Source organism: Rhynchophorus ferrugineus, unplaced genomic scaffold (assembly GCF_030347505.1).
Source record: "Rhynchophorus ferrugineus isolate W39M unplaced genomic scaffold, kcgeb_rfMv2 rfM6, whole genome shotgun sequence".
Taxonomy (NCBI): domain Eukaryota; kingdom Metazoa; phylum Arthropoda; class Insecta; order Coleoptera; family Curculionidae; genus Rhynchophorus; species Rhynchophorus ferrugineus.
In genome coordinates this window covers 8,467,542-8,481,981 of record NW_027472585.1, presented here as the reverse complement: position 1 = coordinate 8,481,981, position 14,440 = coordinate 8,467,542, and the positions used below count along the sequence as shown (strand labels likewise).

Sequence of the window (14,440 nt, the reverse complement as noted above, 5' to 3'; positions counted from 1 at the left end):
TTTTAGACCTTTCACTATACTACGTAGACAAAACCTGCCGTCTTAACAATCATTGATCAATTGATACTGGTAAAAAATTATAGTATTAATTGATATAGATAATTAAACTTTTTGTGCAATTTTCTGTATTACATTTACATATATCAGTTGCAGATCATTTAGTTATTAATTCTTACCCAATTACATTTAATATATTTCCAGTGTTACCTAATTTAGTGTGCCCAATTTTCAAGGATTAATTGTATATATTACCAGGGTTTTCAATAAGTTCGTGGAAGATCATTTATTCGTTTAATGTAACTAAAAATCGTAATTTTTCATCGAAATATAAAAAATCGCGAAAATACAAAATAAGCTTTTGTTGAAACTTTAGGCAGCAAAAGGTAAGTTTTTTGGGATGCTATTCCGGAGTTTCAAAATTGTAGAACAATAAATTAAGATCATTAATGTGCACTTTGGACTAATTGATATTATCCAATTTGGGGAAAAAATTAATTATAGAATAATTTTCCATCAACTAGTTTCCTAGTCACATAGCTCAAAAAAACATCATTATAACGAGGAATGAAACTACGAAATGTTTCAAGATCCAGCTTATTCGCCTGGTTCTTATACGTGGAAAAATCGTTGAAATGACTATATTAAAGTTGAGGGAAGTTTTACTAAAAATATAGTATATTTTGTTTCCGCTAAATTATTGAGTACCCAAATATCTACTGTGGCTGGACAAAATAGCTCCCATTCCCAAAATCCAAAGGGTCCATTGTTGTATTAAAACACTCGCCAATTGCCTCAATAATATTGGAGATCCTAGAGTCTACTCCTCATTCCCTGCTCTAATATCACGGTTCAGTTATGTTGAGGTCTGGCGGTTGTACTAGCCAGGGAAGATGTGTGATCTTCAAATGTCAAATCATCAATCAAGTGTACAACTTTTATGATCGTTGCGCCATTATTTTCGCAGCTTAGCGTAATCGCCGACCTTCGATGAATGTTAGCTTTGTCGAGCTCCCGCCGTCCAGTTTTTGTCGAAACGGTATTGATCAAGTGAGTGTTGAGTTCTGCTGTCAGTTTTACCTCTGAAATTTAATGTTATCTAACCACAATCCTTTATGTTCATCGGTCCCTGTCAGTTTAATTTAGGTTTAGCCCACTATTCCTCTGCGCTGATGATGTTTTACTATGTTTCGTGAATGCTGTCATTATCGTGGATACTATAGCTCTTGAAACTTTCAAAAATTCAGCTACTTTCGTTCCAGATCCACCTGCTAACCGAGCACCAACGATTTGTTTTCTGTCGAAGTCTGAGAGATCACAGATTTCACCGATTGCTCGTTTTAACCGTCACAGAACGTATAATACACTGAAACATTAACTCCAAGACTTGCCATGTAAACCGATCAATATATACACGTCACATTATATCCAGTCTATTCAAAGTCTTTGTGTACATTCAAGAATTTTGCATACGTCGGACGACTTTGACAGGCTTATTCGTTTACGTGTTCGAACTAATCAGACAATATTTTCCTTCTCATTTTACTGTAGTTAAAAAGAGACACAATAATGTGTGATTAGTTCGAACACGTAAACGAATGAGCCTGTCAAAGTGATAAGAGGTTATAAATCTAACTTATAAACCAGGGGTGTGCAACTGCAATGGTAAGTAGTGGGGCAAAGTTTCGCTTAGTCCAATCATTGGCGGCGCTGACAACGCGAATTTGATTGGTTAGTTTAAAATAGTTATGTAGAAACCTGTAAGGAAAATACTTTGCTTTGATTGGTCTGCCATTTCCCCTGATTATTTTGTGACGTCACATTTATTGGCCAATAGTATTTAAATAAAAATCAAATTTAAATTTTAAAATTAATTTATTAAAATAAAATCCTATACAAATATACATAAGTGTAAATAATATAAATATATATAAACAAAAAGCAAAAAAAAACAATTATGAACTCTATTCTAGGCAATATTAAAATATCTATAATTCTTCTATAACGCCTTCCCATATATGTTTAGTGCCATCAATTTTATGGGATCTATTAGAGTTCTAACTTATCTTGATATATTGAAGGTAAACTTTAAATCCTTCCCTGTTGATATTGCATTAACTTCATTAAACCAAAAATACAATCACATCTCATAATAACTTAAAATTTGGTCTTGAAAATCATTATGGATTGGACAGTTGAAACACTAAAAATTTATGTGTTTTTTAAAAATATTTAGATTTTAGAGTATTATCTATCTGTGGAACTACTTAATATAGAATATAGACAAATATTGCATGTTGTCTCTTTTTCAGAAGTTTTGTTAAATAGCCTGAAATAAGACTAAAATACAATATTAGACTCGTTTTCCTCAGAGCAAAATTCTCTGGAACTGAAAATATAGACTCAACTGGTGATTTAACAACCTCAAGTGGTACTGGATCTCCCATTAAAAAAGAATATAAGTTATCTAACATGTTCATCTTCTTCACAATTTTCTCCGGGAGAATGATGTGAAATGATGAGCCCTTTTAAAAATTTCTCGAACATACTAGGGGAAGGATGCTGTTTCTACCTCCATGACCTCTAATAGTTCCAACAAAAATCTTCAAGCAATCTTGGTTAAGATTTGTTAAACAAATGTAGTTATTTGTAAATTTAGACAAAATAGATTTCTTTAAGGTAATAAATCCCCTAAAAGTAGCAATTAAATTTATTGATGGCACCATAACAAATATTTTCTTAACAAGGCAATCAAATTTAAATATATAATTCCTCTACTATAAAATGATTGAACACTGATTGTTCTAAAAAGTTAAAGTATTGCAAATATTTTAGGGATATTTTACAATTAAAAGTAGTATTTATTACTACTAATTATCCAGTTATATTAATTGTTACCTTACCAAGAAGTCTTACCAATAAAACAGCCAACGCACGTCATCAAAATGTATCACGTCAGCAAGTCGCGATATTGCCTCATTAACTTAAAACTAAAAATTAATTATCAATTAAACCTGACGCTAGGACTGTCAGGTGCCAAACTTCATCAATGAACCAATCAAATATCTTCACAGCAAAATATTGTTCTTACAGGTGCCTATAATGGAGATTTAAATTGACCAATCAAATTACCCTAGTAACACTTCCCAGAGATCCCTATTGAGTTTTCTCTCTATTACTCTATGTTCCCACACTAATATTTCATAAACTCTAAGTGAGTAAAAAACGTATTTTTTAAATCCAAAACTAACGCTAATTATAATAGATTTTTAACTTGATTATTTACAACTCTAAAAATAAGGAACGAAGTAAAGTGATGTGAAAAATTAACAAAAACTAAGCCATGTCGAAAAATAAGCTTAGTTTTTTAATGGATAGTATCAAACGGTTACGATATATTTATGTGGTTTATGAGAAAATGATGAAAAAAAAAATATAAAACGGCAGAAACGTCCAAGACTTACTTTATGGGTGTAATAACGTGAGACAATATAAAATGTTGCAATGGTTATTTATTTCCCGCGGTATGCAACTCGCAAGCGCCTTATTATGTGCGGATTTTATGGTGTGACTCGGTGGAAATTACAACACACTGGAGTGACGTTGAGTAGTATTTTTTCCCCTCATTTGTATTTATGCCGTATGACTAATGACATCAGCTCGTCGGTTATGGTTATTGTTTTTCTCGGTCATATTCGGACACGACGAAACGAAAATTCAAACTAACCGTCGATAAAACCGAGATAGATACAAGGTCGAAGGCGGCTTGCGCCGCTATACTGTTACTCTGACGCGCAGGATGGTACTCAGCAACAAAATGCATCTATTTGTCCAGCTTATTATGGTTGTTATAATGGATCCACTAAAAAATATAAAAAATCCTGATGGTTTTTTTTGAAATTAATGTATTATGTAATTTTCCTACTTGGGTTTATCAACACACATTCAACAATTGACCAAGTGCATAGAGTAACAAGAGTCTAGTTCTGAAAAATCTCCCGCATGCGCACAAGGATTTGTATTTACAATGTTGCCAGTTGTTGAAAATGATACGTATATTTAAAGAATATAATATAAGTAGAATAAACTCAAATTCCTTCGACATGCAAAAACAGCATGGAAACCCCTGTATCAATATATTCAATAAAAACAAGGGATGCAATTCAAATCGATATGCTGTAAACCTGTGTGTATAATATACACGGATACATTAATGGCTATGTTCTTTTAACATTTCATATTATCCTTCACTTATTATGATTAACATCTAACATAAAATCTTCTTTATTTAAAGTAGGGTAAGTACCCAGAAACTAAGATTGTGGCTTATATAACACAACTCCTGTATTTTTGACCTCATTTATCCATGCTTCTATACTTGTAGAGTCTCTTTTATGCTTTGTATCTGCGGAATTCCTTTGGTTTGATTGCTGAATATTATATAAATAAGTATGCTTATTACACTGCTTAACTTAGGTAGGGTTACATCCAATATAGCATTCATTGGAATTTTAGCAGCTAGATTGGCTACAGTCATATTTTTATCTGATTGCATTCCCTCTTGAACTTCCACCTCTCGTCCTTTGATATACTCTCATGAATTTCCGATCGATTATGCCCAAAGTTAGAAATAATATTTTTACCAAAATAGGAACCCCAATCTCAAAAATCTTCAAACGAGCCAAGCTTCAATGTTTCTTGTTCAATTTTAATGCTGTGGATTAACTATATGATCAACGAATTGTGACTTTGATGAGATCTAAAGCGCTACCCAACATGTATAAACTTTTCGCATACTAATCCACACATAACGTCTTCGTATTTTCATGACTTATAATAAGTAGCATTTTTTAAATTAAATACCTATTTTCTTGCAACATTTACCTTTGGTGCTTTAATTTAACAAAAATTCAAAAACATGTCCATTACGATCACTAAAACCTCAGCGAGGCCTCATTAACAGTTACAAATGGTTCTCTTCAGTTGGATATTGAAGGTCCTCAAATTGAAGCGATAGTTAAACATAATAATAATAAATAATGCATTCGATAAAAAGTACAGGAAGTTAATATGACTTCGTTAATTTGATTGAAGATAAACACTACACTAGTGTTTTAGTAATGTATCCACGATTTTGGTTTAGATGAATTTTTTTAATAGGGGTGGGAGGTATACTGTCAAGATAAAATATTTTGTTTAAGGAGACCTTGGAGTATAACCATTAATTTTGATATTTATAGAGTACAACAGCACTTTCGATACTTCAATGAAAAGAATGCAATTGGGGATGAAGAAATTGATTAAAGAAAGAATCAGATTGTACAAAATTGCTAGCACAATAGAAATTGAAGAAAGAAAAGGACTACAATATCACCAACAAAAATGCCATAAGAATTAATAATAATATGTGCATCATATAGTAAATAATGACCAGGGAAAGACAACATATTAATTGAAAATTGCACTGAAAAATTAGTAGTAATATAACATTGTTGTATTTTTTCAACCATTTTTTAATTGCAAGTTTTAATATTTGCGCAACTTTCATATATGTTCCGAACAATAACATCGAAAAATAATGTCCCAACAGCCCTTGGCAAACTTAACTTTTTATGTTGTTAATTATTATTTTATGTTAGATTATCATTAAACAACTTCTCTTTCACCAGTTGTGAAATACTTTCTGCATATTATTTGACAAGTTTTGGAGAGTTTCAATAAATGTAATTCCCTTCAATGAAAAATAAGAAAAACAACTCATATTTTTAAGACATGTTTTTTTTAAATTACCATATGCAAAATTGGACATATATATTTAAAGCCTGTTTAAAGCTGAAGCATGTCCCGGAATGCTTTAAAGTGGCACAAATAATTATGCTCAAAAAACCTGACAAACCTACAGAGCAAGACCAATCTTACAGGCCTATTTCACTACTACCTGCAATATCAAAGCTATTTGAGAAACTGCTATTTAAACGTGTTAAACATTTGGTGACAATACCAGATTTCCAGTTTGGTTTTCGAAATCACCATTCAACAATCGATCAAGTGCACAGTGTAACTGCGGCTATTGAAAGAGCGTTTGAGGAAAAGAAATACTGCCCTGCAATATTCCTGGATGCCTCACAAGCTTTTGATCGGGTTTGGCATTTGGGATTAATCTGTAAGATGAGCAAATTGTTACCGCGTAACTATTGTCAATTGCTGGAGTCATATTTATTCGGAAAAAAATTTAGAGTATCGCACGAAATGGCGTTCTCGACATTTAAAAATATTTCGGCTGGAGTTTCACAAGGTAGCGTCTTAGGACCTCTCCTGTATCTGCTCTACACTGCTGACATTCCAACAACAAAAGAAACACTTGGAACCTTTGCTGACGACACAATTATTATGGCAAAAGATATATCTCTACCTAGGGCAATAGAAAAAGTGCTAGTAACAGTCAACAAAATCTACAAATGTGCGAGATATTGGAAAATTCAACTTAATAGCACCAAATCTGTCCACGTTAATTTTGCATTGAGACGAAATAATAAAAACTTAATTATATCACTTAATGGATTCCCGGTTCCTCAAGCAGAATCAGCTAAATACATCTTGACGGTAGATTAAATTGGAAGCATCACGTTAGACAAAAAGCAAAACACATTAGAACCAAAATAAAACAACTATACTGGTTAGTCGGAAGATACTCTCAACTTGATCTAAAATCAGAGAGGTTGATCTATAATACAATTATAAAGCCAATTTGGATCTATGGGGTGCAAATATGAGGTTGCACAAAAAATTCAAATCAACTAATCATACAACGCTATCAAAACAAGGTTCTTTGATTGATTACCAATGCCTATCGCTATGTAACCAACGAAGAACTGCACGATGACCTGGAAATCCAATGGATTTGCGAAGTTATCCAAGATTTCGCCTTGAAACACGAAAGAAGATTACTAAATCATACTAACGTGGAAGCAATATAACTGCTGGACAGCGCGCAGGATGTCAGGAGATTGAAGCGAACAAAACCATACGAACTTATATAAAGTGTATACCTTTAGTGTAAACTATAGCTATAAGTTCATAATTAATAAATAATTATAATTTTATAATTGAGGAATACATACTGATGTATTTTCTCGCACTCGTCTTGCTTGTTAATTAATCCAAATATATAGGAAAAGTAGTAATAAATTAATTGTAAATTAAGATTGTACTAAGCGTATCTAATAAAGATGTTATAAAAAAAAATTTGCAAAATAGAAATCAAAGGTAAATATCATTTCTAATTTCATAACAAGGTTCCTGCACGTAAAATATAAATATTTTACTTTTTTGCTGTTTTTTATGAGGTTTTTATTTAATTATATGTATTATTATATAATTAATAGATATTAAACAAATATTTATCATTCAAAAAATCTTTATAGAGATAATTAAATTACAAGGAAAAACAGAGTTATTTTCTCGATATCAAAACTTATGTCTATAGACAAATGTCATGTCGTTCATAATCCCTGACCAACGTTCTGTTCGTCGCCAAGCGCTGAAAGTCAAGCGGCGAACATTGGAACTAAGCAAAGTGCATGCGTACTACAACTTTGAACCAATTTTGAAACCTATTCGGCACGAATGTTCGCCGAACTCAGTCCTGCTCATGCGCGTTTTCAATTTTCTCACGAAATTCGCCTTCAATACTCAGATCTGTACCCTTGATGGTGGGTTACACACAAGTTGGGTTACATAACAGTTGAATTGGGACGTACACATAACTAGAACGATAGATGGCCAAAAAGATTGTTAAAAAGAGGGCTACAAGATAGTTCAATTAATTGTTAATATTAGAAACGCACGAAAGTAAGGTACAGCAGTAGGCTTAAGCGCCTAGTTGCTGACGATGATAAAGAGAAAAATTAATAAAACCGCAAAAAACTACGCATCAGTTGAATAAATCAAATAAAAACCAACTAACGTTCTACTTTCTTACGGTAACGAACCGCAGCGACATGAAAAAAAGCAACAATCGAAATACGGACCTGGTACAGTCGCCCATACCTGTTCAATCTCTAGTTTAGTACCTGGTCCAAGCCAGCGAGAGTACCGAGAACGAAACGTCGAGGGACAGTCGGATCGCTCAACCGACGGTCGTGCCATCACCATTGGTCGGTTATCGAACTTCGCGAATTTTTACCGTCGCGCTCCTTTCCCGTAGAAAACCCGTAAAAGATGACACGAATTTATCCCGTTAACGGCCATCGGTGATACCCAGAGTGATTGTTGTTTTCTTAACGGCAGAGAGTGACAATTTATACAGTGAAAGTTTTTGTTTGTAAACGAAACGTCTCCAGAATCCTAAACCGCAAAGTAAGTTGTGCTGGAACTTTCTCATTTTTATCACTATACTGTCACGATGATCTATCTCACTATATGAAAATAATTAACGAATGTTTTAAGAACGAAATCGAACGTTAACGTATTTATATTCATAACAAATTTTCGTCATTATTTATCCTTCTTATCTTCCAGAAAGTACAATGTAAACAATAAAAAGAAGTAAACAAAGGTGTAAATAACAAATTTGTTTCAATTACATAATTGATAAACGTGATTTTATCAAATATCATTGTTTGATGTAACTGATTGTTTATGTTTTCATAGTTATCTTATTCTACATAATTAAAAAATTAATATTTACTAAAAAATGACACTAAAATAAATATAATCATACATACCTGTCCTTTAATTGTTACTTACTTGAATCTATTTATCATCAGTCATTATAACGTATACTGCAGAATATATAAGAATATTGCCAGAGCCACAGCTATAATATAAATAATTATATACCCTTTTTATGACTGACATTTATTTCTTCTTGTCATATGTCACACTGTATAATATATAACAGGTCAATTGAAAAGTCCTCGGTCTACCATAGTAAAACACATTTTATTGCCAAATTAGTTTTTCTATTCACCATAATTCCCTTCAAGGGTGATACACTGATTATAGCGAACCTCCAACCTTTCGATACCATTTTTGTAGTACGATTTGACCTTTGCTTTAAAATAAGCCTCATTCTCCGAAAATTTATTCCCAGCGAGCATTATTTTGAGATCTGAGAACAGGATATAATCGCTGGGGTCCAGATCTGAAGAATAGGGTGGATGAAGAAGCAATTCGAAGTCCGATTCATGGATTTTTGCCATCGTTTTCACTGACTTGTGATACGGTGCATTGTCTTGGTGAAGCAGTACTTTCTTTTTCTTCAAATACGGCTGTTTTTTGACATTTCGTCTTTCAAACGGTCCAATAACGCTGTATAATAGTCGCTGTTGATGGTCCTTCCTTTTTAAAGATAGTCAATGAAAATGATTCCATGCACATCCCAAAATACAGACGCCATAACCTTGCCAGCCAACTGTTGCGTTTGCCCACGCTTTGGAGCGGGTTCATCGTGTGCAGTCCACTCGGATGACTGTCGATTGGACTTCGGAGTGAAATGATGGAGCCATGTTTCATCCATTGTCATATATCGACGCAAAAACTCGGGTTTATTACGCTTGATCATCTTCAAACACTGTTCCGAATCATTAACTCGTCGTTATTTTTGGTCAAAAGTGAGCTCGTGCGGGACCCACTTTGCACAGAGCTTTCTCATACCCAAATATTCGTGAATGATATGATGTACACGTTCAGTTGGTATCTTTAGAGTGTCTGCTATTTCATTCAATTTAAATTTATGGTCATTCAAAATCATTTTGTGGATTTTTTTTAATGTTCTCGTCGGTAACAACCTCTTTTGAGCGTCCACTGCCTTCACTGTCTGTGCTAATTTCACCACGTCTACACTTAGCATATCAATCTTTGATGATTGATTTTCCTGGGGCATTATCCGGAAACTTGATCCATTTTTTCACAACAACAAAATTTGCTTCACTCAAAATGCTATAATTCACAAACTAATGATCCGACCGCTGTGAAATGTATACACGCATCCTTTGAGGGCCGGGGCTAACTAAAAAAATATATGAATTAATTAAATGAAAGAATTAATTCTAGTAGCGCCATCTATGTGTCAGACTGGGAACTGTTCAATTAACCTGTTATATATCTAAATATATAATAAAGGTACTATCTCTGAACAGAAATAACGATTGTTGATTCTTTGTTAAATATGTGATTAAATATTATAATGAATAGCATTCAATTTTGAGTGCAGATATCACAACAATACAATGATTTCTACATTCATTTTGTTTGTTAAAACGTAATCCATATTTTAATCATTATTTAATTACCAATTTAGGTTCAGTATTGTACATGTATCAATCATATACACTATAATAATTCATATTACCAACTGAGATATTTGTACATTTAAAAATTTCTAAATGGATACTTTCATTGTAATTTTTTTATTGTATCTAACCACAATGCTTCACAACTTCGTGTGAAATTTTCACTTCATAAAAAATGCCTTCATCTGTAATTCTAAATTAACAATTCTATGTGGGAATTCTAATAATTAAATATATTTTAACTTGTACCCTGTCTTTTTTGATCCTTTTTATATGAAATGGAAAGTATGTGAAAAAGTAAAGGCAAATATAATTTATGTTATGTCAACCTGGCGTGTCTAACATGACATTTAGAAATTGTAAGTTATTAATAAACAATTAGTAAATCTCTACTGAAGAATGTCATAATACCTATTATAATGTAATAAATTTTAATTCATCATCGTTGAGTTAACAATATAAATACATTATTTATTTACTTATCATTATCGATATTAACTTAAAACCAACCTATTATTAAATATACATAATATTATAACTGTAAAAAAGTTGTTTTAATTTACGGTTTGATGTGAGTTATTTTGTTTTGTCTTAAAATTGTGCAGTTCTGTTTATGATAACTGTTTTAAATACCAAAAATATCACACATTACGATGGTAAGTACCATCATTAAAATTCGCGTTATTAACTGTTCCGAGGAAAATTGGTTAGTTGTACGGTTGTTAAATGTTATTACGAAATTAGGTAATCAAATTATTGACAGCCGGCTTGGTGGCGCAGTGGTAAAGGCGATGGGACGGTCCTCCTACTGCTGCGATACCCGCGGGTTCGAATCCTGCTGGAGCATGGTCGTAAATTTATGTTTGTGATTGGTTAAAATTTGTGAATGTTCTAGGCAAAAGTGTAAAATCCGACAAGGAAAATGATCCCAGTCACGCCAGTAACCAAGCTGGGTAAGACCGGATGTCTTCTGGGATGATTTCTAAAGTTGGTCACTCCCCAGTCGGTAGGCCCTCAGCATTAAAGACCGTGGTTCGGAGCCCACGTTAAACTTTAGGCCCAGTCCAGATAAACCCATAGTTGGTAAAAGGAGACTTTAAAATATATATTAAAAAAAATTCACTACAATATGTCAATCGCAATTTGAATAATTCGGTTCTGGATAATATTATTTCGTTTTGCGTTAATTCATTGTTTTGTTTTCATCTTTAGTTCATACATATTCCAATATTTTCTTTTAGTAAAATTCATTGCAATTCAGTGTTTTCTTATAATTGAAGCCCTCGATGATTATATAAATTAGATAAATGCTGGTTTGCCAGTATAAATGCTAATATAATGCTAGTATAAATTCTGTCCGCATCAGAAATATGTATAATTTTTTTTGCAAAATTTGTTTTATTTTTTTATACTTTGAGTACGCCACCTAGGGTGATGTAAAAGTACTTAGGAATATTAATAATAGTATGATTTTTCTAAAAGAGATTATTTTTTGCAAAACAAAACCATTTAAAGTTTAATTTGTTTTCTTGGTTTTCAATCACAAAGAAAAAATACTCATTTTACATTTTCTTTCCAGCTAGACTTGTTTGGTAAAATTTACCAAACCAATGACCATTTTAAACAACATATAATGAAGCATCATAGAATATATGATGATTGCTAAATTTTTGGTCAATATGGTGGGCAGAATGGCAAAAAAGTGTATAGACTTTTATTTGCATTTATTTTATTTCCGCCGTTTATTAAATATAATATATTCTTATTACAAATTACAAACAACGTTAGAGTCAGTTTAATGTCTAAAATCAACTGCCCTTTCGCACGATTGGGTCTTGTAAATTTTACATGCTGCTTCCATGGTGTACTGGGACCAATGCTTTATCTACTCTACACTAGTGATATACCACAAACGGAAAATATTACGATGGCTACATTTGCTGATGATACTGCGATTATAGCTGTCGGAGACAATAGTGAAGAAGCCTCACGAAAATTACAACAGGCAAGTGACAATATAAATAATTGGACACAAGCTTGGAAAATAAGAATTAATGAAAGAAAATCTGTACATGTGCAGTTCACCTATAAACAGACCATACAAGCATCCATAACATTAAATAATAGCATCATTACATATAGCAACAACGCTAAATATCTCGGAATGAATCTCGATGCAAAACTTCGCTGGAAGGAACATATAAAGAAGAAAAGAAAAGAACTGGAATTGAAATATAGGAAAATGTACTGGCTAATTGGAAGAAAATCACAATTATCGGTACATAATAAATTGCTATTATATAAGCAAATATTGAAACCTATATGGACATACGGAGTTCAATTATGGGGATGCTCTGCAAAGAGTAACATAAACAAAATACAAATTTTTCAGAACAAAGTCCTGAGAGGTATTGTGGGTGCACCCAAATACTATAGGACTGATTATCTACATCGAGACCTTCAGATACCCACAGTCAGTCAAGAAATCAAAAGAATTGCAAGTGGGCCTGAGGAAAGACTCCATTCTCACACGTAATATTGAAATATTACAACTATTGGATACCACCAGAACAGGACACAAACTCAAAAGAATCAAATCATCTGATCTTGTGTAGTGTTGTGTAGTGAGGTGCATATATTAAAAAAATCAACTGTGACATGTATAAACATTATTTCACCAGATACTGAGATAGGGCCGATAGGTCCTCCTAGTTATATACCGAGATTTAAGTTATCATAAAGATAAATTGTAGGTTAGACGGAAACGACTAGTGACAATACATTAATTAAATAATAAAAACAATGCTGCTTCCATAGGATTCAACTAATCTCCATCCAATAAAACAGCCAATGCACGTCATAGATGACGTCGAATATAGTGCTATATAGCAGTTTATAAAATGTCACATTCCTTTAAATTCGCAGATCAATTAAACAGAATTTTTATTCTCATTTTATCCTAGTTAAAAAGAGATAGAATGCTGTCCGAACATGTAACCGAATCAGTCTATAAAACTGGATTTGGGTTTGGGCTCAGGATACTGGTGAGCCATGTTGCCAAATGTCTACAAAATTCTTATAAAGTAAACTTAATTGCAACGTGCTGACATCATTAATTTTGATATCGTGCATTGGCTGATTTATTGGACGGGCTTATAAATAATGATCTTGATAATTTATATTATAAATATTTCACAACTATATGCTAAGTAATGTGTTCTTATTAAATCGTCATTCTCTTTTAGATTAACTAAAATGTCTTCAACACCTTCCACGTTGGATGGTCTGCCAAAACAATTCGTGGTAGCAATGAGAACCTTGTTCGACATAATGGACGACAAAGAGACGGGTTTTGTCAATTTCGCGGACATCGAAGCCCGATGGCAGGACGACGGTTCCAAGGGTTTGCCCAAAGGGGTGTTGGAAAGTCTGCGTAAAGTCACGCCGCCCAACGGACTGTTGAGTTTCGAACGGTTCTGCGCCGGTTTAAAAATTTGCCTGCTGCGGAATCAGGTGGAACGAAGAACGGAACCGAACGTAAAAACTCAAGATATTGGCAAGGTATGATCTGTTTTCTATTTTGCAGTTTTAATCTGATAATGATACTCGTGATTTATAATGACTCGCAGATTAATTAACATGAACAAAAAGTAAATTAAATAGAAAGAATATATCCGGTCTAAAATGAAACAGGAATTTTGACGAAATAAATCATTTTTAGGTAATTTTTATGCCATTTTATACAACTGTTAATACAATGTCTATTAATATACAGTAATAATTTGGAATCAAATTTGATGAAATAACGATAGATGGCGTTATGTATTATGTCAAAAATATTAAAAGTGCTGAACAGGGTTGCCGAACCTTCTCAATGTAAAATATAGAAATTATTACATCTAATTAATCTTAGAGAAATAATTACAAGCTCAGACAACCATAGATACATTCAAATTTAGGTGATGTATTCAAATATACATGAAGGGAGACCTGAATATGAAACGATTTATTACTGGATTGGGAGTGATAAAATAAAAATAGAAAAGTTTAGTTAGTTATTGATGCGAATGAAGGCACTTGCTGAAGTTGAAGTATCAGAAGTGCGTCAGAAATGCCCTGTGATCCGGAAAACTGCCTGAAAATGTAAA

The 14,440-nt window shown here is 32.8% G+C and overlaps 1 protein-coding gene across 2 annotated transcripts in view; it reads left to right on the top strand.

The window, feature by feature from the left end:
- Positions 1-14,440, top strand: part of LOC143198618 (suppressor APC domain-containing protein 2) — a 30,659-nt gene that overhangs the window by 1,977 nt on the left and 14,242 nt on the right. Inside the window, exons 1-2 of one of the 2 annotated variants that reach the window (XM_076407956.1) lie at positions 8,085-8,355; positions 13,538-13,853. In XM_076407956.1, coding sequence (XP_076264071.1) covers positions 13,548-13,853 — 306 coding nt within the window. In that variant the 5' untranslated portion in view covers positions 8,085-8,355; positions 13,538-13,547. Of the gene's footprint in view, positions 1-8,084; positions 8,356-13,537; positions 13,854-14,440 lie in introns of those variants that run through there. The other variant, XM_076407957.1, reaches the window with a different exon arrangement.